Raw genomic sequence first — 27,101 nt, 5'->3', positions numbered from 1 at the left:
AATTAGGCTTACACATATTTCCTAATTGATTTTGGTGGTTGAATTGCCCAACACAAATAATTGGACTAACTAGTTTGCTCTAGTGTATAAGTTATACAGGTGCCAAAGGTTCACACTTAGCCAATAAAAAGACCAAGAGATGAGTTCAACAAAAAGAGCAAGGGATAACCGAAGGCAGCCCTGGTCTGGCGCACCGGACTGTCCGGTGCACCACCGGACAGTGTCCGGTGCACCAGGGGACTCCAAGCCAAACTTCGCACCTTCGGGAATTTTCAGAGGCGCTTCGCTATAATTCACCGGACTATCCGGTGCACCACCGGACAGTGTCAGGTGCTCCAGAGAAGAGCGACTCTGAACTCGCCAGCTTCGGGAAACCGCTCCGCTATAATTCACCGGACATGTCCGGTGCACACCGGACTGTCCGGTGAGCCAGCGGAGCAACGACTACTTCGCGCCAACGGTCGTCTGCAACGCATTAAATGCGCGCCAGCGTGCGCAGAGGAGCAGAGCACGCGCGGGTGGCACACCGGACAGTCTACAGGACTTGTCCGGTGCACCACCGGACAGCCAGGCGGGCCCACACGTCAGAACTCCAACGGTCGGAACCCAACGGCCTGGTGACGTGGCTGGCGCACCGGACAGTGTCCGGTGGCGCACCGGACTGTCCGGTGCGCCATGCGACAGCAACCTCCACCAAACGACTAGTTTGGTGGTTGGGGTTATAAATACCCCCAACCACCCCACATTCAAGTCATCCAAGTTTTCCACCTTTCAACTACTTACAAGAGCTCTAGCATTCAATTCTAGACACACCCAAGTGATCAAATCCTCTCCCAATTCCACAAAAGCTTTAGTGTTAAGTGAGAGAGATTTGTTGTGTTCTTTTGAGCTCTTGCGCTTGGATTGCTTTCTTTCTCATTCTTTCTTGAGATCAAACTCACTTGTAATTGAGGCAAGAGACACCAATCGTGTGGTGGTCCTTGTGGGAACTTTGTGTTCCAATTGATTGAGAAGAGAAGCTCACTCGGTCCGAGGGACCGTTTGAGAGAGGGAAAGGGTTGAAAGAGACCCGGTCTTTGTGACCACCTCAACGAGGAGTAGGTTTGCGAAAACCGAACCTCGATAAAACAAATCCGCGTGTCAGACTCTTTATTCGCTTGCGATTTGTTTTGCACCCTCTCTCGCGGACTTGATTATATTTCTAACGCTAACCCGGCTTGTAGTTGTGATTAATTTTGTAAATTTCAGTTTCGCCCTATTCACCCCCCTTCTAGGCGACTTTTATACATCTACTGTCAAGCACCCAACTTGACCCACCAGAGGAGTAGACCTGCAAAACAAATTTAGGCTATGCTTTTAGGTACCCAAATTGAATGGGGTACTGCAGTGTTAGTTATAGCCTTGGGTACCCACACACTTCTTTTCATGACTTTTCTTTTAGTGTAGGCACCCACATATTTAACAACTAGTTTCCCTGGATCCCAAGTCAACATATAATCACAAAGGTAAGAATGCGAAATGGGAGCATTAAATTGTTGTCCACTTGAGGATCCCACTTCCTTCATCTTACTCTTTGTGGAACTCAAGTTTACCTTTACTTGAGGTAACTTGTCATTTGAGGAGTGAATCCTCCCCAAGGCATCACATAGGGTGGTTCCCTCTATGAACTTGGGGGGATCTCCACCCCTTATGCACTGCGCTAGGGTTTTCCTTGGATGAGTTGAACCCAAGCCCCCTTCTTCCATTGTTGGGCTTTAGGGACTTGTACTTGGGTTCAACTTTCTTTAACCCAACATTGCTAGAGCATCTTTTCAATATTCCTTTGACCTTCACCTGTGAGCTATTCTTCCTTGCATGGTTAGTTAGACAACAAGAAGCATGATATTTGGCACAGTGTTTGCAAAAATTATCATTTAAGGAGCTAGACTTAGATTCAATCACTAAAGATGAGGCATTGATGTTCTTGCAATTTTCAAGTTGCACTTGAAGTTCTTGATTTTGAACATTCAAGCTTAACATGCTTGATTCAAGTGCATTCTTTTCATTTGCAAGATTAGCTATAGAGGTTTTCATATTAATTACTTCTTTATCTTTATTCTCTATAGTTATCTTGACTAAAGATACTTCCTTAGTCAAGACATCTAGCATTTCATCTTTATTGTGTAGCAATTCTTGAAGCTCTAGGTTTCTTTCCTTTTCAAGGATAAGCAAGTCTTCTTGAGCATCAAGAGTTTCTTTTCTTTTATCTACCTTCTCCATTAATTTGGTGATAACATTGTATCCATTCAAGCCAAATTCTTTAATCATTTTATTTTTCATGGCAATTTGTTCATCATCATCATCATTTGGAAAATCATTACTAAATAAGGTTACCTTATCTCCTTTTGCCATGAGGCAAGTTGGGGTGTAGGAGTCGTCTTGTAGGTTGGTGAAGAGTTGCGAGCTTGACGTAGATTGGATGGCCACGTTTGCCACCACTTCCTCTTCCTCGGAGCTAGAACTCTCTTCATCGGAGTTCCATTCTTCACCAATATGGGCTTGACCATATTTCTTCTTCTTGAAGTATCCCTTGGTCTTGCCTCCCTTTTTGAACTTGTCCTTCTTGTATTCCTTCTTGGCTTCTTGTTCCTTCTTGTTAGGACAATCCGCTATGAAATGACCGATTTGGCCACATTCATAGCATGCCCTCTTCTTTCCTTTCCTTTGGAACTTGTCATTTTCCTTACAAATTTCTTGAATGTTTTGATGAACATAGCTGTGTCTTCATCACTTGAGCTATCTTCATCACTTGAGGTCTCGACCACTTTCTTTGCTTTGTGTTCTTTGTTCTTCTTGGGGTTGTATTGTTCATTAGTGATCAAGGCATGAGAGTCTCTTGTCTTGATAGGGGCTTCTTCGGACTCGTGTTGTTGAATCTTTGCAAATAATTGATGAGGCGTCATATCCTCATAGTCATCGTGATCCCTTATCATCCTTGCTAGACTCTTATCCTTTTCTTTATATGCTCTCATGAATAATCTTGTGACCTTGGAGTCACTCCAATCTTCACTTCCAGGCACTCTTATTTTGTTTACTAACACCATCAACCGATCAAAGAGTGATTGAAGCGATTCACCCTTTGTCCAATCATATCTTGCAAGCTCACTCTCCAAAGCTTCAACTCTATGTCTCTTAGCTTTGGGATCTCCTTCATGTGACATTTTAAGAATATTCCAAATGTCACGGACATCTTCTCTTCCTTGAACTTTCCGGTATTCTTCCAGACAAAGACTTCCTTTAATTATGCTCACTGCTTGAGCATTGCGATGAACCTCTTGCATCATTTCTGGAGTCATCTCTTCTCCTTGGGCGGGCTTATACATACCTACATTAACAATCTCCCAAAGACTAGGATGCACACCGATTAAATGCGACTTCATCTTGTCGGCCCACTCGTCATAGTTCAACTCACTAAGAGTTGGTAACTTTCCAAGTGGGGCGGAAGAGAAGTTGGGGATAAAATTTCTAGAGTAATCGAATTGAACTTTACTAAATTCGTTACCTTTGCTTTTGGTAGATGATCCTTCGGTGTTGAGACTTACCTTGCTCAACACCTTCGACACCAAAAGATCCACTAGATCGTCATTGTAATCAAATTTTCCTTTACCTTTATCTTCTTCGGCCTTTCTTCTTGATTCTTCTTCTTCGGCCTTTTTCTTAGCATCTTCCTCTTTCATTTTGAGGAACATCTTCTCGGTAATCTTCATGGCGAGGTCGAGGACCTTGGGGTCCACTTCCTCACCGGAAGATGTGATGGGGATTTCCTCGAGGAGAGGATCCACATGGTCCCGTTGAGTAGACATGATCGTTTCCTCACACGGTTAAGCGTAAAACGAGGTACGAAGCTTTGATACCAATTGAAAGTAGCCAAGAGGGGGGGGGGTGAATAGGCTAATCTAAAAAAATTTCACAACAAACTTCAAAAGATTGTTAAATACATAGTTCGACTGGTGCAGGCCGGTTCAACAGCTACGTGCACAAGTTGAACCACTCTGAACCAATCCAACTGTTTTATAAACTTTAGACTAAAATCTACTCGAAAAAGTATTTCGTGAGTTCTTGTGAGAAGTAAGATATAGCTAAGTTAGAATGAAAAGATGAATATGTAAATGCTATTTCACTTCTAGATAAACTCTATAGAAAAATCTTTATGTCAATCTTGCAAGTAAAAATATCTTAAGTTAAAAACAAGCAAGAACACAAGACACAAGATTTAATCCGAGGTTTGGCCACACCACAAAGGTGTCCTACTCCCCGTTGAGGAGCCCACAAAGGGCCGGGTCTTTTTCAACCCTAATCCTCCAAAAACCGACCACAAAGGTCAAGGCAATCTCTTCTTATCTTAGCTCAAAGAGCGGGTGATACAAACTTCTTGGGGTCGTCCACAAATTTGGAGACTCCCAAGCAACCTCAAAAGATCTTGAAACCTAGGGTTTCAAGAACACCAAGAAAACACAAGAGGGGTTTGCACAAGCTCAAGTCTTTGTAAAAAGAGATGGGAGAGGAAAGTCAAATCGTGAGTACAAGCACAAACCTCACACCCAAGAGCTCCTCCAACAAGGTTGAATCTTGAGGAAGATTTAAGTGTGAGAGAGATGGGAGAGATGAGTGCTTTGTCTCAAGTTAGGTGAGCAATAAATGTGTGAGTGTCCAGCCGCATTGAAGAAGAGAGAGAGAGGGTTCTATTTATAGTCACGGCTCAAAAACTAGTCGTTTGACCAGAAACCACGCAGAAAACCGGTTGAGCCGCCCCCTAGGGCGGTTGAACCGCCCCCTGACAGGTCAGCAGACTGTCTGCCAGTCTGACTGGCAGACTGGCTGGCAGACTGATCTGCAGGCGGGTCAGACAGGTCAGGACCGGTTGAACCGCTTCCTGACACCCCTGGTGACCTGACTGCCAGTCTGACTGGCAGACTGCAGATCAGAAGTCAGAGGGGTCAGAGACTAGTTGAGCTGCCCCTAGGACCAGTTCAGCTGGTCTAGACCAAAGAGTTTTGGAGAGAAAACCCCAGCTCAGCTGCCCGGGGGCAAGTTCAGCTGGGTATGGTCAAAGAGGTCCACAGCTGAAGTTGAAGTTCAGCTGGAGTTGAAAGTTCAACTCAGCTGAAGTCCAGCTCAACTGAAGTCCAGCTCAGCTGAAAAGCTCAGTTGCAGCTGAAGAAGTTCAGCTGCTTTTCAGCAAGAACACTCTAGGTTTCTCAACCCTAACCATGGTCAACCAAATAATGTTAAAGTGATTTTTGGTTTTCAAAAATAGCTTTTGAATTTGGGGACTTGAGCTATAGCAAACACCTATACTTGTGCGGAAAAGAATAAGGAAGAATTACATCATGCAACACAAGATTTTGCATAAATTTTTATACGTCTGTTGCATGAAGTCCTTGGTGCTTCCTTAAGTTCCTGTTTCTTTCTAATCCTACACTGAGAACAAAAACTGTTAGTACCCTTATTTGTTTTGTCATTAAATCACCAAAACCCTCACTTGGGGTTGATTGCACTTACATGTTTTAAGATACACATGTGCTTAGTCCACAAATACGCTTGTGTTAGCAACTTGAGCCATGGTGGATAATTGGCTTATACATGCTGATAATGCTCAGCTAGTGGGATGAATAGGTCCATTGTATGTGGTACATCACATGATGTCATGTAGCTAGATGGAGAAAACCAAATAAATGAGTAATGGACCATGTTACAAGCATAAAGGGTACGTTAGAGGCTCAAGTGCACCATCGAGGCAGTGAAGTGCGAGTAGAGAGCTTGGCATCGATCGACCAAAACAACAATAAATAGCAAGCAAAGTTGTGACCAATGAACCAATAAGATCACATAATGACATAGAGTGGATCATTTTATCTATGAGGTATCAGCTCATGGAAGACTTGTGTTGATTATGAGTGGTTTGGTGGAGGTTGGAAGTTTGTGCGGCATCACCGACAAGGGAGATGAAATGGTGTGCACAAGGCAAAGGTATTTTGTAGGGCATTTCATTGCACTGGACTAAGTTTGAATAGAGAAGAGCTTGACCAGGTTTAGAGCAGATAGTCGCACTAGCAATAAGGGCTTTCTTATGAGCTAAACAGTTGTCTAGTTCCACTAACAACGATTTAACTCGTGTTGCACTTAGATCGAGTGGCATAGAAAGAACTAAGTGAAAACCTTTTGCGAGGTAGCTTTGAAAATGATAACTTGGTGCTATAGGAGTTGTTGCCACGTTGGACATTGTTTGGGAGTTAGATTGGTTGAAAAGGTTTTCTTTGGACAGAGCTCGAATAATTATTTTTTTAATGCATCAAAGCTCCCGTGTGGTGGCACTGGAATTGCCACAGAGGACTGCATGGTTGTTTAGCTACATTTTTGTCGTTTCCACATTTTCTGGTGTGATGGACATGTCGGTGTGAGCTTTTGACACACAAGAAACAATTTCTATGAGTACCGGAGTAAAAATTTGGGTGCTTAGGTAAGAACCATATTGATACTGCCACCTACCTGCGTTGCAGTTTTGCAGTTGAGAGGAGAGGATTATATTTTGTGGTATTATAGTAGAAAATTTTGCTCCATGAATGTTGAGCTGCTACATTTGAAGTGATTTTTTGTAACAATGAAAATTTGAAGTCAAAACTGATTTGAACTATTTTGCGTAATAAATAACCACTCACCAGTTTTAAAACTCCTAGGAATGCCCTATTATTTTGTCAAAATAAAATTCGAGTATGCAATAGAGTAGGTAATATGTATATCTTACTTGGGCCAATTTTTGGTTTCTTAGTTTGCTGGGCTGGGTACATCCGTCACTGCACGTAACTCCATCACTTGCATATTTTGCATTGCGTCGATCATGTAATGGGCCATCAACCAATATTCAGTGCCCAGCCCGTGTAGCCATCGCCCGGGAAAAGTCATAACAACCGCGAGGGAAACAACAGATCCCGCTCCCGCCTCTCCGTTCTACTACTACTCCTTTCCGGCGGACCGGCGGCGGAACCGCCTAAGCAAAACGGATGGCCCCGAGAGGCGGCCGCGAGGAGGCTAGTTCTGGCTCCGAGGATGAGGAAGAGGAGGCCGGTTTCTCCAGGAGCTACTTCCTGGCCAAGGAGAAGGAGCCGTCATCCGTGAAGAAGCGCGCCCGCGCCGCCGCAGGCAAGCTCTCCGACCTCAATCTCGTCGACGAGCAGGTATAGTGACGTTCCACCCCACATTCGCGGACCAAATCGTCGCCTCTAGCAACACGAATCCATGGGTACGATTGTCTAACTTGGGATCTCTTGATTCTCTCCAGGTGTTGCGTGCATCCCTTGCACAGATCCCCCCGAAGCACAAGGAAGAGGTGGAGTCCCTGACGAGAAGCTACAAGGACCAGTACCGCAACTGGCTGTTCGAACTAAGGTCTCTTCCCAAACGCGCAGTACTAATGCAACCTTGGGACTGGTTCGACCAGTTTTATTGTTCGATTGGAGTGAAAGAGTGATCGATGCAGTTTTCTGATGTAGATGCGGTTTTGGTCTCCTGATGTATGGGTTTGGATCTAAGAAGCAGTTGCTCGAGGATTTTGCCTCCACCACCTTGACTAATTTCACTGTCGTTGTAATCAATGGCTACCTTCCGGCCGTCAATTTGAAACAGGTACGGTCTTGTCTGCCCAATATTATTCTCTGCAGTACCTTGCAGATTGTTTGTACTGCACTGCTGCTGTTCAAATGCTTTGAAATCTTAAGCATGAGTCATGAAATCATGAAATGCATTGAAGTTCCAATCCATGTGGAAAAGGCAACTATAGACGACGCATGAATTTGTGATGCTAAGCTGATTATGCAAGTTTAATTTCTGTTTTGATGCTCGAATCTGCTTTAACCTTTGTCTGATGACAGGTTTCCAAATTTGAAGAATAGAAAACTCCCGATGTAGGCCTAAGTAGTTTGGGACAGGAAACCCTGTGCGATGTGCTGGTCTTAAGTATTTGTACTTTTTACATTTTCTTAATTCAATTTTTTTAATGTAATGGCAGGAGCTCTGCCTCTCAATTAAGAAGTAAGGAATTGACCTAGTTTTAAGGGAAACCGGGCTCAAAACCTATACAGGACGCAAAAACAAACCAGACAGCAGCAACTCCACACACACAATGCCCATCCTGGGTCATCGTTGCCGAGCTCAACACAAGTGACGAGCAGCTCCGACTGCCCAAGACAGGCAGCACATGGCCGAAGGAAACACGACGACGACTACAAACAACGACACAAGAGAAGGAAGACTGCAGCGCGCCGTCGTTGCCAAGCCACGAGATACCCCACTCAAGACAGCTCTGATTCTCCACCAGCGAGACTTCCAAAACCTTGATCCACCGCGCCGCCTCCGCCAAATGCCTCAACTTCGAAGCAAACAAGCCTACGGAGAAGGGGGATCGCCCCACGTCATCGTTGCCGAGCCACATCCCCTGACGTAGCAGCTTCGACTTCACGATGCAAGCCCCCACCTCCACACGCAAACCGGGACCCGAAAGACGAAAGCAACCACCGAAGGCGACGACGCGGCCGAGACAAACTTCAGTAGCGACGCCTTCAGGAAGGGAGTGATGTCGGGGACGCCATCGTCGCCGGTCCGAGGTGGACCGGGCTTTCGCCCACGGAAGACAAAGTTGGGGAACACAACGCCCTCAACAGGGGAAGCGGCGCCCAGGGTCATCACTATCGCTAAGGCTTTCGCCCAAGAACACCCCCAGCACAACGTCCGGCCAGGACCTGGGGACAAAGAACACCTCCACAGCCGCCGCCGCCCAGACAACCACCACTGAGGAGCCAAATCCTCCGCTCCTCACCGTCGCACGGTTGACGCCCCGTCCACAGCAGAAGTCAAGGTTGTTAGGGGAGGGGCGGGGTGGCAAAGAAGAGAGCGTCGCCCCACAACACCTGCACGAGCCCCAAACCGCCGTCGACGCAACCGCCACCAAGACACCAACTCACCAGGCGTCCATGTCTCCTCGCCCTCTATCGCCAGGATGCCGCCGAGGCCCTGGCCAGCCCTGCCGCACCGGCGAAGGGTCGCCGTCCCTCACACGCCGCTGCCACCTCCTGGTATCCCGACTAGATCCGTGCAGACGTGACCAAACCATAGCAAAATCGCCCCGCTGCCACCTTCCTTGGGGTCGCGTGGACTTCCGGCGACGCCCTCCGGTGACGGCGAGGTGGGTTGGAGTGGAGGGAGGGGCGGCGGCTAGGGTTTCGGCCGCCCGTGTCTCCGCAGCGGGAGGCGACCGAGCGGGCGTATCACAACTTGATATTAACAACTAATGTCTTTCTTCCATTCCATTGCAATTTGCAAGCTGCAACAGAACATACAATAATGGCCACTTTTTCTTTTTCCTGTATTGTATTGCTATTTAAAATCTGGGCTTCTTTATGTGTATTGGCGAGGAAGTCTTACTGGGTTAATCTTTTTGTTAGATTTCCATGTCTGACCCAAGTATATGCATTTGATTTGGATTGGTGATAATTTTTGAGTCAGAATGTGCTTCTAGAGTTCCATTTGAAGTTATTGTTGTGAAGATTGCATAGCTTTCTACATCTAACTTTTGAAAACGATCATTAAGTTTTGGCATAATCTATTGCCCTTTCAGGTCATAGCAACAATAGCTGAAATGTTCTGGGATCAAACAAAAGCTAAACGCAGGAAACGTGCAGGAACAAGGTCCCAGTTGTCACAGCAGTTTCCGTCACAATCAACAGAGGGTATCATCTCATTCCTAATGAGACAGACATCTGACGATGTGGATGATCACGTGTGCCTTCTTATTCATAATATTGACGGGCCTGCTTTGCGTGATACTGAATCACAACAATGTCTAGCACAAATTTCTTGCTGCCCACAAATCCGTGTCGTTGCATCAATAGACCATGTTAATGCCCCTTTATGTAAGTTCCTTGCACACGCAGTCTTATCCTTCCCTAGTGTACTTACTGTGAAAGATATACTAAACTGAAAGTACTGTAGTGTGGGACAAGAAGATGGTGCACAAACAGTTCAAGTGGAGCTGGTACCATGTCCCGACATTCGCACCTTACAAAGTCGAAGGCGTGTTCTACCCATTGATCCTTGCTAGTGGTGGTCACGCCCAAACCACAAAAACTGCTCTTGTTGTTCTGCAGAGTCTGACACCGAATGCACAAAGCGTTTTCAGAGTCCTTGCTGAGTATCAGTTGGCAAATGAGAAGGAGGAAGGTGAGCTTGTTGTGCATATCTTTGCTGGAAGAGTTGGAATGTTGCATACTGATACTAAACTTACTTTGTTTCTCAGGTATGCCGGTCAGCAGTTTGTATACAAAATGCCGTGAGCGCTTTCTGGTAAGCAGCCAAGTGACATTGAATGCACACCTGACGGAGTTTAAAGATCACGATCTGGTTAAGACCAGGAAGCACTCTGATGGGCAAGATTGCCTCCGCATTCCTCTTGTTTCTGACGCGCTGGAGAAGTTGCTGCAAGAATTGGCTTGACATTTTGCATTAGCGCATTTATTTTTCATGGATGATGGATGGGTTCACTGAAGTATTTGTAGTTTTCTCTGCCCACGTGGAACTGAAGGATCTTGTCCTTATTGAAGGAAAATGTATTACCATGGAAAGAACTCAGATGAGCATGCCATTGCATGGATTATTTATAACTCGGATTCCGGAACTGAAAGCATGTTGCATGAACCGCTCTGCTTTGTTGGCTTAAACTCATGAGCAAGAACCGTGATGGGTATGGAGCGTGCTTGAAGGTCTCCTGCATATGCATCTCAAACGCTCAGCAGAATAGTTCGATTGTCTTGGTTATGCCTCTAAAATTTGAATTGACGACTTTTCAATTCAATGCACAACTCGAGCAACTATTTATGCAATCTGATCAAATACTAATGCTCCATTTTAATATGAATATTGGAGGAGATGGAATTAAATGTAAGTTCAATACCAAATTAGCGACAATATTGAAAGTAGCGACAATAGTATATAAATACATTCCACCTAAAAATATATTTGTTTAATGGACATGTGCCCAAATTATAATTATTGGAATAAAATTCGATTCGAATGAATCAAACGGAGCCTAATTCTTTATGAGACAATTTCAGGCTTCCAGGGTGTCTGTCGACGACTAGTGCATTTCCTGCATCTTATCAGATGCAGGCGCACTAGATCTCCAAGGCAATGGACGGTGTGCACAACCGTGCAAGAAACGGACACGCTCTACAACAGATTTGCATCGCGGGAAACGTGCTACGACTTCCTTACTTCTCCCAATGACCGAACAGATTATGATCCTCCGGCCTCCGCACCAAGTGCTGCGTACCCAGCGAAGTGCCGATGCGGGAACGAAGCACTTACCCAAAAGCAGAAGCGGAAAGCGGGCGAAAGGCGAGCGGGACAAAAAGGCTCTCCGTCCACGCGCCGCTCCGCGAGGGGGTCACTTTGTCCGCCGTCGACGCGCGCACCAGCGGCGCGGCGCGGCGCACCCCAGCCCCAGGTCAGGACCCCCCCACGAGGACCGCGCGCTCGACGTTGACGCGGCCTCCGCGCCACTCGCGCGCGGCCGCGTGCCCTGCCGCGGCCCGTCGACGTCGTCGTCGCCCCCGCGGGCCCGGCGGTTGCCCGATACTTAATCGAGTGGACCGGAGAGTAATTAAGTAAATCCTCGGCGCTAACTACTGGCTCATCGGCGACAGGTCACGAAACGCAGGCGGTCAGGCGCGGGTCGTGACCTCGGACACGGCACAGGTGTCGGCGTCCGCGGCGCGGCGCGTGGGTGGGACTACAGCAAGCTGGGTCGCGCAAGGCATCGTACGATGAATATTAATTTATATACGCGACGTTATGCTCTCGCCTGCTTATAATACTTGTATACTCTACTCGGGCAGACGATGCTCATTGGTACGGCCCGCGCGCCTTGAGTGGTGGCAGTGAGTTCATCAGGCTGATCTGATCTGGCTCTTGGTGTTGCTGGTGGTGTGGCTGCGATTCGCGTCGCTTAGAATTTGTGGCTACGAAGGGCAGAGGGAGGAGTATTTTACTTGAGCACTCTACGTGAGCGATGATGACTTAATTACTCAACAGGCCAGGTCAGGTGCAGCAGGGCTGGCCGTGCGCGGATCACGTGCCGGAACTTAACATGGGACCAGCGCCTCTTCATGACGATAATAACTTGCACGTCAATGGACGTGTACAAGCAAGCTCTGTCACATGAACGACTGACATGTGTGCGAGGCGTGCGCTATTCAATCCCATCGTTCTTACAATATTAGATTCATTCCCTGGCGTTTTAGTCCATGCGTGAGCGATGCAACCCTGAATCGGCCGAATTAGTCGAGTGCACGTACAGAAACAGCGGAAGACGACTTCACCTTCATGTCAGGAGCCAGACCGATAGCTGCAGCAAGGCTACAAGGACTGCCGAAACCGAACAACGCTGGAATTTCACGGTAATCATTTCATTCATTTTCGTAGAAAAAACATAGAGAACAAGAAAAAAAATCTCACGTTCCAAAAGGACTATGAATGCTAGTTTGGAAACTCAAACCCCCTTCGGAATGAGAGGGAATTTAAGGAAAAATAAAGTAATTTTCCCGTCATTCTTCTCCAATCCATAAGGTGATTTATGTTTCCAAACTAGTTCTAAAGACGAAGCCGGCGCGATCCGCTGGTCCACCATGTATCCTGCAAAAATAGTATAAATAGCCCAGCCTTCCAGAAAGTGTTTCATCTAGGACAAAAATATCCTTTCCTACGTCATGATGTGTTAAACTGCCGCAGACACCTAGAGGTTATCGAAGGAAACTGCACCTCCTCAATAAAGACACACTCTGTCATTCAAGGTTTGCCTTCACTACTATCAAGAAAGGTGACCTCCCGATCATCGAATAAGTCATCAAGATGCACTCCTTAGGCAACGAGTTGGTATCTGCTGACAAGCCAATCGACGACGACAAACTAATCTCCTGAATCCTCACTAGCCTCAACTATGAGTACAACCCAATCGTCACCACCCTTACAGTAGAGGATGAGCTCACCAATGACGAGGTGTATTCATGACTACTCAACTTTGAGCGACACATAGAAATGATGTCCCCACCAACTACCACGCGGCAACCAATACAACTAGTCACGAGCGAGGAGACGCACACGACAGAGGAAACACTCAAGGAGTCCATCGTGATCCGAGATGTCATATGCACAGTGTGGCCGTGTCCCTAGAAGCACCAATAGAATGTTGGTATTGTTTTGACTAAAATTATATTCTAGATGACAGATATGCATAGACGATTACCACATCTTATGGTGTATACTTCAATCAGTATATAGATATCGAGGCTATAGATTATTATATCTTAGACGGACTTGATAAACTAACAACACGGGATAAGTATATATAAGATGCATGATCAAGTTCACAGTACTAAATGAGCAGGTATTAATATCATTCAGTTGTTAATACCCCTAGTCGTAGTCTTAAGCTTAACAATATCTTTTATGTTCCTAAAGCCACAAATTTTTTTCTTTGAACCAAAAAATACGGTGGGAGAGGATCCCACGGTGCCTAAAATATATTAAAGAAAAGTCACATGATCTTCTCTCTACTATGTATCCACGATTAGTTATACTTTATAATGATAAGATCGGATAAACTTAATTTGGTTTAGGTAAAGATAGAAAGATACGTAACAACCAAATTAAATCTTCATCATCTCTAAATTCATAATTATAAACTAAAGCACGGTAATTACTGCCTCTATGTATAAAATATGTAGGCGTCCACTTAAAAAGCTTGTGGCGCTTCAATATATTTATCCTTGATTTATGGTTGGAAGCGGAGAGAACTCGCTCTCATGGGACACGTAAACACCATGCCGCCGATCGATAAGCTCATATGACTTTCAACGGTCCGGGAGAGGGAGAGGGAGAGAGGAGGAGGAGGAGATGGAGGTGGTGGTGGTGATGAGTTAGGAACCGAACACTGAACAACGACGTGTGCTGGCTCCCTCCATCGACCGACCGAGCTTCGGCTGGACGAAAAACAGCGACCCCTCACCCGGCCAGACGTAGCATGAGTATAGTAGGAGTACGACAGGAGCCTTCCACGCGAGCCACCGCGCTGACGCACCATGACAAATGTCGTGCCACCTCGGCGTCTCGTTCAGGAGAAGCTCCCCGCCGCCGACGTCGACGCTGTCCCGGCCAGCCCCCCACGCCCCACCCCCACCTAGCTAGTATGCCGCGCTACGCATCGCCCCTCTGGAAACCCTCCCACCCGGGGGGCGGGGGGGGCGGGGGGGGGGGGGCATCCGGCCATGCCAACGGAAACTCGCGCACTCCAGCCGCTGCGGGAGCACCACGTGTAAGGGCCGAACCAGTCGCAACTCTCAAGACGGATAACCATTCCGTCCGTGCATGCGGTGATTGATCCGGGCCGGGGGAAGAGGGGCGCGACCGGCCCGCCCGGTGCGCAACACCTGGACGCGGCGCCAAGCCATCGAGGGGCCTACATGTTCTCCGTCGCGGGGAGTGGCGCCACGTGTGCGCGTCGCGCCGGCCAGACCCGTGCGCCGAGCACTGGTATAAAGAGCTACCCCGCCGTGTCCCGAGCGCCAGCCACTCCACTTGCTACTACTACACACAAACACAGCTAGCCGGCGCTGCCAGGTTGGCTTTGGCGAGCAACGACGACGACGACGGCGCTCAGGACTCAGGTGCTTTCGGTTCAGGCGGAGGAGGGCATGGAGCGCGGCGACTGCCAGTTCACGGTGGTGCCGCCGCGGCAGTACGACGAGGCCCAGTTCATGCACCAGCTGATGGTGGCCGGCGACCAGCAGGACCCCGCGGGCGCGGGGCGGGGAGCTGCCGCCGCCGGCGGGGAGAGGAAGCGGCGGTTCACGGAGGAGCAGGTGCGGTCGCTGGAGACGACGTTCCACGCGCGGCGCGCCAAGCTGGAGCCCCGGGAGAAGGCGGAGCTGGCGCGGGAGCTTGGCCTGCAGCCGCGCCAGGTGGCCATCTGGTTCCAGAATAAGCGTGCGCGGTGGCGCTCCAAGCAGCTGGAGCATGACTACGCCGCGCTCAGGGCTCAGTTCGACGCGATGCACGCCCGCGTCGAGTCGCTCAGGCAGGAGAAGATCGCGCTCGCCGCGCAGGTACCAGTCGTCTGCTTGATTCCTGATTTCACAGCTCCATATATACGCCGACGTTCGATCGCTGACGATCCATCGATGTTGGTTTCCAGGTAGACGAGCTGCGGGGGAGGCTGAACGAGCGGCAAGACCAGAGCGGCAGCTGCGAGGTCAACGACGCGGAGGCGGCGGCGGACGACAAGAGGAACAATAGCACCAGCTCCCTCGTGCAGGACGACGGCGCCACGCCGCCGCCGGCTGCAGTAGACGCCTCCGAGGACTCGGCGGCGACCGGCGAGTACTACGACCACGTCGCGTACGAGTACGATGGCCTGCACGACCCCTTCGTCTGCGCCACTCCGGACCTGTGGGATACGTGGCCGCTGCTGGAGTGGAACGCGGTGGCCTGAAACCTCGATCGTGTACTCGTCGTCATGTCTCTGTATCTAGTGCACGTGTGGTGGATTCATGGTGATTCCTTATATAGCTAGCTAGCCCCAACTAGCTACCGAGCCAGTTGATCCGGGGAGGGATCGACGGGTAACAGACGATAGAGAGCTGGGTAATTAGGAATCAGGAGCGACCGGCGGCTGTGGAGGGAAAAGAGGGATCGATCGACAATGTCCGGCCACCGTGCACCTTAGGATCCATGTTCGTGAGAGAGGTGGTTCAGACTTCAGAGCCGAGGCAAATGGTGTCGCACGTGGGTTACGCTTACGCATGCTGTTGCTCTGCACGTATTCCATCGCATGTTCTAGACGCTCCTCTCCGTTCGTCGCCGTCGCCAGTTAGCCCATCTGTCTAGGACGTTCGTCGTCGTAGTACCGGCGCCTAAGGACAACGGCTACGCTCCGAGCGAGGACGACGTCGCCTTCGACGGGGCCGGGACAGAGTCACTCTCGCACACAGGAGATGACCCCCCTTTCCGCTTGCTCGTTTGGAAGGATGCAGGCGATGCGATCGTCGTGTCGGCCATCCATTCACCCCGGTGCTGTTGCGCGGGGCGCAAAGGCGGAGGAGGAAAAGGTCGCTGTCGAGAATTTGGAACGTTCTGGACCGGTGGCCCGGCGGCCAGATGGGTGGCGGAAACGACTCACCGGACGAGAAAGCGACGCCCAACCGAATCACAAGTACGCAAAATGTTCCCACGAGCTCCCCGAATCACTCACTCTCTTTGGGCGAATTTCGGGCTTAGTTGCGGCTACCTCACAAAGCATGGTTGGGAGGGCTCCCAAACTGACTCTCTATTTGGGGAGAAACCTGATAAAAAAAAGCTCCGAGCGGCTACCGTCGGTCCCGCTCCTGTCTAGCTACTGCCGATCCTTCGCCGCCGCCATGGCTCCGGCGCTCCGCACGGGCCACCGCTGTTCCACTCCCGTTGTTGCCTCATTTGCCATGAGTTACGTGCAAATAGCTACACAAGGTCATTATGAACATTTGCCTTATACATTAAATAAAAAACGAAAGGGGCCTTTCGCCAAACAATTTGCTAAAAAGGCGCGGACTTCTAATCTCATATGAAGGATTCTTCTGCGGATCGAGGAGCTAGAGTCGCAACCCTATCAAACATGCTCTTATAAGTTCTAAAAGGATTCTTCTGTGGAGGAGCTAGAGCCGCAAATCCCATATTTAAAGGGTCCAGTGAAGACAACCTAAAAGAAGAAGTAGAGCAACATAGAAGAGGATTTAGACACAACTCAAATGGGTTTAAAAACAAGTTTTAGAAGTTCAAGCAATATCGCAGTTCCAATAGGTTCCACAAAGCGAGTTCTTTAGGATTAGACTATAACTCTCACCAAAAACAAAGTAGAGGGAGAGCTCATTTAGACCGGCCATATCTAAGAGTGTAATCTTGTCCTGAGCTCTCTTCAGTGCATCCACCACAAAAGGGATATAGGGTGTTACGCTTTCAGTGCTCGAACCTCTATAATATGTTTGTGTCCTTATAGCCATAAGCACCCTAATTCAATGAGGATGTTGCCTACACCTCTCCCTTTTCTCCTAACTCTATGATCTTGGTACCCTAGTGTCATTACATGACGCTATGTGTATGGTTGCACCCGATATGTTCACTACTTATTTTTATAAACTATTATAAGTTATCTTTTTCTACTTATGCAAATTATCAAGTAAAATTTAGCTCAAATGTGTAGAACCCTAAATCTCAATTTGAGAATATAGTAATATTTTTTAAAAAAAATCTTGAATTAGAATATTTTTTTCTTTTCATAACATTTGAAGTTACATCTCATAAAATAAAAGTTTTATAGTAAAGATTCAATACAAAGATTATTCTATAAATAATTCTTTGTTGAAGTTGATAAGTATTATAAGGATAAATATTAGAGATTCATTTAATCGAGATTATACAATCAAAAATATTGTTCACAAAACAATTAGGTGGAGTAACATATCCAAAAGTATGTACTTATAAACGAATAAATAAACAATAAACGAATATATACTTTGTGTTATGTTGGATTTTTTTGTGCTGTGCATTTAACTATAAAGTTGAATTTCCAAAACCCTGGTTGAATTTGAACTTGGAGTAAAAATTTGAAAACTAGAGAACAAAACTGAAATTTAAAAAGAAAAGGAACATAACCATTTGGGCCAATTCTAGCGACTCCTGGCCCAATCCCTGTTCTCCCCTGGCGCGGCTCAAGTCTGCGCGTGGCAAAATGCTTGGCTCCAGGCGCTCGCGTGTGGACACTAGTGGTCAGCTTCGCCCTCTTCAAACAGCCGACCGATTTCTCTGCTATGGATCAGGACGGACTCCGCGGACCTCGGCCGTAACAACCAGCCGATCCTCGCTGCATCAATGCACGTGCGGATTCTGCAACTTGGCTATAAAATCCAGCCGCCGCACCCCTTGGTCCTCCACCTGTGCCGTTGCGTGCCTCTCGCCGGAGCTGGAGTGAGAAAAAAAACGGTCGCCGCATGGAGATCTCCTTGTGGCGTGGGTGTGCATGCCGTGGCACGACCGGGACCTCGCGGACCTCCTTGCGTGGGGCATCACAGGCCTACTCCAGGCGCCGACACGGTTCCCATGGGTGCTCTACCATTACCGCAAACGCAGAGAAAGATGGGAGCCCCGCTGACGCCGTTCCTCACCTATGCCGGCGGCCGAGATCCATAGATTAGTGGCGGAGATGAGGCCGGTGTCCCCGTGAATCACTCGCTCATGAACCGAGGAGCCGTGGTGCCGCCGCCGTTGGCGCACCAGTGGGACAACCCGAGGGTTGGGAGATAGAAAGCAAATCCGACCGTCGGGATGGGGGCATCTATGTCGCCGTCCAACCTGTGTGAAGGAAGAAGAAAGCAAATCTGACCGTCGATCCTGGGTTCGAGGGTTAGGAGATAGAAAGCGCGCTGACCGTTCGATCTGATCTGCTCGGTGTGGATTAGGTTGGCCCATACCTGTTCGTTGGCGGATCTGGTTGGTTGATCTTCAAATCGACGGGTCTGGTTGAGTCCTGCCTTAATAAAACTTGTACCGTGGATCGTAGATCGGATGTGCCAGATCGGATACCGGTTCATAGGTGATATGGTCTAATCTGTGCCGGTCGACTTGGATTGGACGGCCGGGATTAACTCGTACCCCTTCGCCATGCCGTTTTGCTAATGAGCCCCTCATCTTGTTCAGAATCAACCCGCCATCCTACCTAAGGTAAAAATCTTTACTGATGGGTCCTGTTATTGACATCAGAGACCTTGAACTCCTATTAAATTGTGGGCGCAGTCTGTAGAATTTAAAATAAATCTGAGAAATAGTTTTAGGTGCAAAAAAATAAGTATAAAATCTTAGAAAATTCATATCTTCTCTATTGTAACTCCGAATTGACCCGTTCGAGTTGTGCTAGCCTCGTAATAAAATTGTCCACACTTTAGTAACATTATTTTATCATATAACATGTTCTCAAAAATAGTTAACTAATTTGTTCACCCTATGTTTATTGGGTTAACATGTTAATATAGTATTTCGATTCAAAGTAACTATACCTTTACTAGAACATGATTATGTTATAACTTAGCCTAAAAAATTGGATCAGTTATTTTTATATGTTTCTCCCATGATTTATAACACAAAATATATTATTATCATTCAATCACCTAAAAGTTCAGAAAATCATATCGTTATAACCATAACTCCGATTTTAGCCATTCTCGAACCCACGATCTCGTAGCAGCGTGTAGATTATTATTACGCAGTTTATTCTTATGTTTGGTGTGATGTTAATTTTGCATATACCATGTTTTTCTATATTGCTACGTTTAGCAGTGAGAACACGTGTCACCTGAAGATCATCCTGGTACCTGGAATCTCAAGTCCCAGGCAAGTTGTGCCCTTGATCACTTCTTTTACCGAGTCATGTTCTGATTAATCATAATGATCTGCATAGGTTAATTTTGATGGGACCCAATAGGTTACCCCAGTTTGACTATCTTTATACCTTGATTACCACTAGGGGTGTAATCGGATCGAATACGGACGGATATCAATAAAATCATATTTGTTTTCATATTTTTATTCGGATTCGAATTCGAATACGGATAGCTTCGAAAACGAATACAAATACGGATGTTCTCGAATACAAATACAGATAGTCGTGGATCGAATACGGAGCTAATCAGACACGGATAGCGTTGGTAACGAATATTTTTGTCGGATATCGCCATTCCACACATATCATAGTTGTAATCATTTAGCCCCTCCTTTAGTCCAAACATTTTTGAGGATTATATGTGCACATATGCTACACCTCCATAAAATTCCATGAATTTCTAAGGCTATTTTGAGTATTATTAATTTCTTTATGCAGAAAATCATTAAAATGCAATTAAATTCATAAAATATTGATAACTATGATATGTGGTTTCATGTGTTATTATGATATGTGGTTTCACGTATTATTATGGTGGTTTCACATGTAATCATTATGGGTTTCACAAATAAGTGGAAATGAAATAAAATAATTGATGACATATTGTGGATTTTATGGTTCAAACTTTTTTGAGGATGCTATATGGACATATGTTACTTCTACGCCATTATTAATTTCTTTTTGCAGAAAATCATCAAAATGCATTTAAATCCATAAAATATTATAGTATCGACCAAAAATTGTAAATAAGTTATCAAGACTAATAAATATTCCATAAGAAGATAATCTCAAGTCCCTACATGAAAATGAGAAAGTGAAGTAAAGGTTATGTTGAAACTTAGATACTTAAGCTGATTTCATGTGTAACTCACACAACAAGTGTAAGAAAATGAAAAGAATCACTTATATCTTATGGACTTTATGGTCCAAACATTTTTTTAGAATTTTATGTAGACAAATGTTAACCCTCCATCAAATTTTATGAATTTCTAAGTCTATTTGTGTATTATTAATTTATTTCTAAAAATCATCAAAATGCAATTAAAATCATAAAATAATCTAGTGTCTACCAAAAATTGCAAATAAGTTACCATGACCAATAAACATTCTACTAAAGATAATATGAAGTCCCTATGTGAAAATGATAAAGTGAAGTATTGATTATGTTAAAACTTGGATAACTATTGTGATTTTACATGTAACCCACGCAATAAGTGGAAGTGAAATTAAAGAATCCCTAGCACATTATGGAATTTATGGTCCAAACATTTTTTTAGAATTCAATGTGCACATATGTTACCCCTCCATCAAATTTCATGATTTTTAGGCTATTTGTGTATTATTATTTTCTTTCTGTAGAAAATCATTAAAATGCAATTAAATCCATAAAATGGTATAATGTCGACCGAAAATGGCAAATAAGTTACCAAAACTAATAAACATCATATAAAAAGATAAACTCAAATCCTCATGTCAAAATGATAAAGTGAAGTATTGATTATGTTAAAATTTAGATAGTTAAGGTGATATCACATGTAACTCACGTAACAAGTGAAAGTGAATTGAAAGAAACACTGGCAATCTTTAGATTTTATGGCCCAAACATTTTTGTGGATGCTATATGGGCATATATTGCTCCTCCGTCAAATTTCATGATTTTTTGAGACTATTTGTGTATTATTATAATTTTTTCTACAGAAAATTATCAAAATGCATTTAAATTCATAAAATATTCCACTATCGACCGAAAATTGCAAATAGTTTACCAGGATCAATAAACATTATATAAGAACATAACCTCAAGTCCTCGTATGAAAATGATAAAGTGAAGTATTGATTATGTTGAAACTTGGATATTTAGGGCGATTCCACATGTAACTATCCGAATATTTGAAATCTGGTAAGATATCTGGGTAGATGTCCGGATATCCAAAATATGAAATCCGGACAGTTATCCGAGAAGATATCCGGATATCCGAAATCCGACGGATATCAGTCATCTCATATCTGTATCCGATATCCGAGCTGTACTATCCGAATTCGAATCCGAAATCCAAAAATTCTGCGGATATCCGAAAAAACTATATAACCGAATAATTAGCTTCTTCGAACGGTCGGATGCTCGGATAATATCCGTACCGTTTACACCCCTAATTACCACCACACTTTTTGGGTAGTATTTGCTATTGCTTTATGTGGTTTTGGGTATGGAGATACACTATTCATGATTACACTTTTTATTATCTGTTTATTATTTATTGTTCATGATAAGATCATTATGTTAATCGGAACATGGAGAACCACCCGGGAAAATAGTGCTACCACAAGGGTTTATGGACGCCCTTGGCTGATTAATTAGGAAAGCTAGTGGATGACTACCTTACCCGAAAGGGGCAAGGGCAGTAGGGGAGTGGTCAGTGTAGGGAGGCCCTTGGGATGATTTTGCTGCGATGGCGGTCATGCGAGGGATTCCTGCACTGGAGCTTCTTATAAACTGTAGCGGGTTTTCTGAAGCTAGTGAAACTTTGTAAAGATCTCGTAGTGTTACCCTGCCTCGCCTCCTCGGTAGATGTGTATGGGATTGGCCGTCTCTTGGTAGATGGGTAACATGACTTGTGGGTAAAGATGCGCAACCTCTGCAGAGTGTAAAACTGGTATACTAGCCGTGCTCACGGTCATGAGCAACTCGATTAAAGATGTGCAACCTCTGCAGAGTGTAAAACTGGTATACTAGCCGTGCTCACGGTCATGAGCAGCTCGGACACTCACATGATTAAATTATGGAACTTAAACTCAATTTGTCATATGCATTGCATTGCAGGTGATGTTGTTACTTTTGTTCTACTACTTAATTGGGTTGATATTTACTTATACTTAGTAATTGCTAATAAAATTTTGACCAACTTTAAAAGCAATGCTCAGCTCTAACCATCCTCTTTGGTAAGCCTTACACTTCACGTGAGCTCCCACCTTCGGCGAGTTCATGCGCATTATTCCCCACAACTTGTTGAGCGATGAACGTATGTGAGCTCACTCTTGCTGTCTCACCCCCCCACAAGTCAAGAACAGGTACCGCAGGATGAGGCGCATGGAGGATGCTGTGTTGTGTTCGTGAGAGGTCTAGGTCGTCGTCTCCCAGTCAACTTTGGTTTGCTGGACCGTTGTCTTCTTATAATGTAATTATTTATTTTGTACAGAACTCCTATTATATAGTAAAGATGTGACATTCGATCTTGTGCCATGATTCATCATATGTGTGAGACTTGGTCCCAGCACACCTGGTGATTATGTTCGCGCCCGGGTCTTGGTGCCCCTAAAACCCGGGTGTGACAGAAGTGGTATCAGAGGAATGTTGACTGTAGGACGAAACCTAGATAGAATTGGACAACCATTATCTACTTACCTCTGCTACTCTAATTCTTTTCTAAACTCATCTTAATCTTTTCTCATCTATTTCCGCTTTACTCTGATTATTCTTACATGTTCCTTCTAAAGACAAATGTGGATTTCACACTTTGAAATCCTATGCCTAAAGTGACCTTTAGGAATAGGAGACCTACTCTTAGGAACAAAAACTAAAATATTTTTTTATAGGTATCTATATGCTTGAGTGCTTGTTCTTATGATACTTGTTTGATTTCGTTCTTTGATTGAGTGTGATGAGTTGTGGAGTAACGTCCACAATTACATCTGTAATTATATATAGTAAAAAAATGTTGATAAAATAACTAGCCAACTTAGATTATCCCCACTGAAATATATATTAAGCTTGATAGACCCATCTTATCTTAAAAAAAATTCTCTCTTACCTTAATAGATTCATCTTATCTCGAAAAGATTCTCATCTTATCCCAATAGATCTAACTGACCTTAAAAGATTCTATCTTATCCTTATGGATTCATCTTGCCCTAAAAAAGTATATTTATTCCACTCTAGAATAACAACCATGAGCTAATCCAAAACTTATTTAGATCTTATCTAGTTTAATCTAGTTATATTCAATCTAAACTAGACCCTACCTAATCTAATATGATCCAATCTAAAGGGAGTTACTTAAACAAGTTAGTTAATACTGGTAACATAGATTATAAATGGGTGTTAAACCTAAATTGGTGTCTTAGACCAACTCGTCCGTAAAACCACGACCTAAGCTATAGGTTGCCCAACCCATTTATCCCAAAAGCAAAGTAAAACATGTTTAAACCTAAATTGGATCCTTACACAAACTCATCCATGAGTAAACGACTTAACCAACATGTTCATGATGACCATTCATTACAACCTAACAACAAACCAGATCTTGACCTACTTAATGTAGTTTATCCTACTCACAACTATCTTAAGTCATATGTCCCTAGCGCAGATGGCTACTCTCAGATTAAAGACTAAAGATGACCAACTTCATCAAGGAAGAATAAGCACCAACTCAAGTATTCAAAGAGCCAAGCTAGATCACCAGATGAGTCAAGATCCACCATCCGTGATGGAGTCTTTCCTTGCCCTAATCTTTCACACCCCAACTTTCTTTACTTCTACCGAATTGGTAAAACATAAGTAGGATGCACACATGCTATCCTAATAACCTACTAGTAAAAAAAACCTTTGCTTCTTGAACTGATAGGAAACTAAAGGCTAAACTGCAAATTAAAACTTGTTGCATCCCTTTTCTATTAATCTCGGGGACGAGATTATTGTTAAGGGGGGTAGGATTTGTAGAACCCTAAATCTCAATTTGAGAATATAGTAATATTTTTTTAAAAAAATCTTGAATTAGAATATTTTTTTCTTTTCATAACATTTGAAGTTACATCTCATAAAATAAAAGTTTTATAGTAAAGATTCAATAAAAAGATTATTCTATAAATAATTCTTTGTTGAAGTTGATAAGTATTATAAGGATAAATATTAGAGATTCATTTAATCGAGATTATACAATCAAAAATATTGTTCACAAAACAATTAGGTGGAGTAACATATCCAAAAGTATGTACTTATAAACGAATAAATAAACAATAAACAAATATATACTTTGCGTTATGTTGGATTTTTTTTGTGCTGCGCATTTAACTATAAAGTTGAATTTCCAAAACCCTGGTTGAATTTGAACTTGGAGTAAAAATTTGAAAACTAGAGAACAAAACTGAAATTTAAAAAGAAAAGGAACAGAACCATTTGGGCCAATTTTAGCGACTCCTGGCCCAATCCCTGTTCTCCCCTGGCGCGGCTCAAGTCTGCGCGTGGCAAAATGCTTGGCTCCAGGCGCTCGCGTGTGGACCCTAGTGGTCAGCTTCGCCCTCTTCAAACAGCCGACCGATTTCTCTGCTATGGATCAGGACGGACTCCGCGGACCTCGGCCGTAACAACCAGCCGATCCTCGCTGCATCAATGCGCGTGCGGATTCTGCAACTTGGCTATAAAATCCAGCCGTCGCACCCCTTGGTCCTCCACCTGTGCCGTTGCGTGCCTCTCGCCGGAGCTGGAGTGAGAAAAAAAAATCGGCCGCCGCATGGAGATCTCCTTGTGGTGTGGGTGTGCATGCCGTGGCACGACCGGGACCTCGCGGACCTCCTTGCGCGGGGCATCACGGGCCTACTCCAGGCGCCGACACGGTTCCCATGGGTGCTCTACCATTATCGCAAACGCAGAGAAAGATGGGAGCCCCGCTGACGCCGTTCCTCACCTATGCCGGCGGTCGAGATCCATAGATTAGTGGCGGAGATGAGGCCGGTGTCCCCGTGAATCACTCGCTCATGAACCGAGGAGCCGTGGTGCCGCCGCCGTTGGCGCACCAGTGGGACAACCCGAGGGTTGGGAGATAGAAAGCAAATCCGACCGTCGGGATGGGGGCATCTGTGTCGCCGTCCAACCTGTGTGAAGGAAGAAGAAAGCAAATCCGACCGTCGATCCTGGGTTCGAGGGTTGGGAGATAGAAAGCGCGCTGACCGTTCGATCTGATCTGCTCGGTGTGGATTAGGTTGGCCCATACCTGTTCGTTGGCGGATCTGGTTGGTTGATCTTCAAATCGACGGGTCTGGTTGAGTCCTGCCTTAATAAAACATGTACCGTGGATCGTAGATCGGATGTGCCAGATCGGATACCGGTTCATAAGTGATATGGTCTAATCTGTGCCGGTCGACTTGGATTGGACGGCCGGGATTAACTCGTACCCCTTCGCCATGCCGTTTTGCTAATGAGCCCCTCATCTTGTTCAGAATCAACCCGCCATCCTACCTAAGGTAAAGATCTTTACTGATGGGTCCTGTTATTGACATAAGAGACCTTGAACTCCTATTAAATTGTGGGCGCAGTCTGTAGAATTTAAAATAAATCTGGGAAATAGTTTTAGGTGCAAAAAAATAAGTATAAAATCTTAGAAAATTCATATCTTCTCTATTGTAACTCCGAATTGACCCGTTCGAGTTGTACTAGCCTCGTAATAAAAATGTCCACACTTTAGTAACATTATTTTATCATATAACATGTTCTCAAAAAAAGTTAACTAATTTGTTCACCCTATGTTTATTGGGTTAACATGTTAATATAGTATTTCGATTCGGAGTAACTATAACTTTACTAGAACATGATTATGTTATAACTTAGCCTAAAAAATTGAATCAGTTATTTTTATATGTTTCTCCCATGATTTATAAAACAAAATATATTATTATCATTCAATCACCTAAAAGTTCAGAAAATCATATCGTTATAACCATAACTCCGATTTTAGCCATTCTCGAACCCACGATCTCGTAGCAGCGCGTAGATTATTATTACGCAGTTTATTCTTATGTTTGGTGTGATATTAATTTTGCATATATCATGTTTGTCTATATTGCTATGTGATAGTCGCCTAGAGGGGGGGGGTGAATAGGGCGAAACTGAAATTTACAAATATAAACACAACTACAAGCCGGGTTAGCGTTAGAAATAAAAACGAGTCCGCGAGAAAGGGTGCAAAACAAATCTCGAACAATTAAGGAGTGTGACACAAGGATTTGTTTTACCGAGGTTCGGTTCTAGCAAACCTACTCCCCGTTGAGGTGGTCACAAAGACCGGGTCTCTTTCAACCCTTTCCCTCTCTCAAACGGTCCTTCCGACCGAGTGAGCTTCTCTTCTCAAATCAAAGCCGGGAACAAAACTTCCCCGCAAGGGCCACCACACAATTGGTGCCTCTTGCCTTGATTACAATGGAGTTTTGATCACAAGAACAAGTGAGAAAGAAAAGAAGCAATCCAAGCGCAAGAGCTCAAAAGAACACGACAAATCTCTCTCGCTAATCACTAAAGCCTTGTGTGGAATTGGAGAGGATTTGATCTCTTTGGTGTGTCTAGAATTGAATGCCTAGCTCTTGTAAGTGGTTGAGAAGTGGAAAACTTGGATGCAATGAATGGTGGGGTGGTTGGGGTATTTATAGCCCCAACCACCAAACTAGCCGTTTGGTGGGGCTGTCTATCGTATGGTGCACCGGACAGTCCGGTGCGCCAGCCACGTCACCAAAGCCGTTGGGATTCGACCGTTGGAGCTCTGTCTTCTGGGCCCGCCTGGATGTC

At 45.1% G+C, this 27,101-nt stretch overlaps 2 protein-coding genes and 1 non-coding gene across 3 annotated transcripts; all 3 read left to right on the top strand.

Annotated features, from left to right (window-relative positions):
- The first annotated feature begins 7,029 nt into the window (after window positions 1–7,029).
- On the top strand, window positions 7,030–10,748 carry LOC541938 (origin recognition complex subunit 2). Its single transcript, NM_001111601.2, is given in 6 exon segments — window positions 7,030–7,214; window positions 7,319–7,425; window positions 7,530–7,662; window positions 9,650–9,944; window positions 10,024–10,251; window positions 10,328–10,748. Coding segments are annotated over 6 exon segments (1,134 nt in total). The 5' UTR covers window positions 7,030–7,040; the 3' UTR covers window positions 10,525–10,748.
- A 2,227-nt stretch (window positions 10,749–12,975) lies between these two features.
- Window positions 12,976–13,111, top strand: LOC111589426 (small nucleolar RNA Z247). The gene has a single exon (XR_004849850.1). It is a non-coding gene; the product is annotated as a small nucleolar RNA Z247 (small nucleolar RNA).
- A 1,537-nt stretch (window positions 13,112–14,648) lies between these two features.
- LOC100285460 (homeobox-leucine zipper protein ATHB-6) lies at window positions 14,649–17,185 on the top strand. Its single transcript, NM_001158353.2, has 2 exons — window positions 14,649–15,188; window positions 15,278–17,185. The coding sequence occupies exons 1-2, from the start codon at window positions 14,778–14,780 to the stop codon at window positions 15,572–15,574; spliced, it is 708 nt and encodes a 235-aa protein (NP_001151825.2). The 5' UTR covers window positions 14,649–14,777; the 3' UTR covers window positions 15,575–17,185.
- The last annotated feature ends 9,916 nt before the right edge of the window (window positions 17,186–27,101 follow it).

Source organism: Zea mays, chromosome 5 (genome assembly GCF_902167145.1).
Source record: "Zea mays cultivar B73 chromosome 5, Zm-B73-REFERENCE-NAM-5.0, whole genome shotgun sequence".
NCBI classification, from domain to species: domain Eukaryota; kingdom Viridiplantae; phylum Streptophyta; class Magnoliopsida; order Poales; family Poaceae; genus Zea; species Zea mays.
This window is presented reverse-complemented; position numbering and strand designations above follow the sequence as displayed.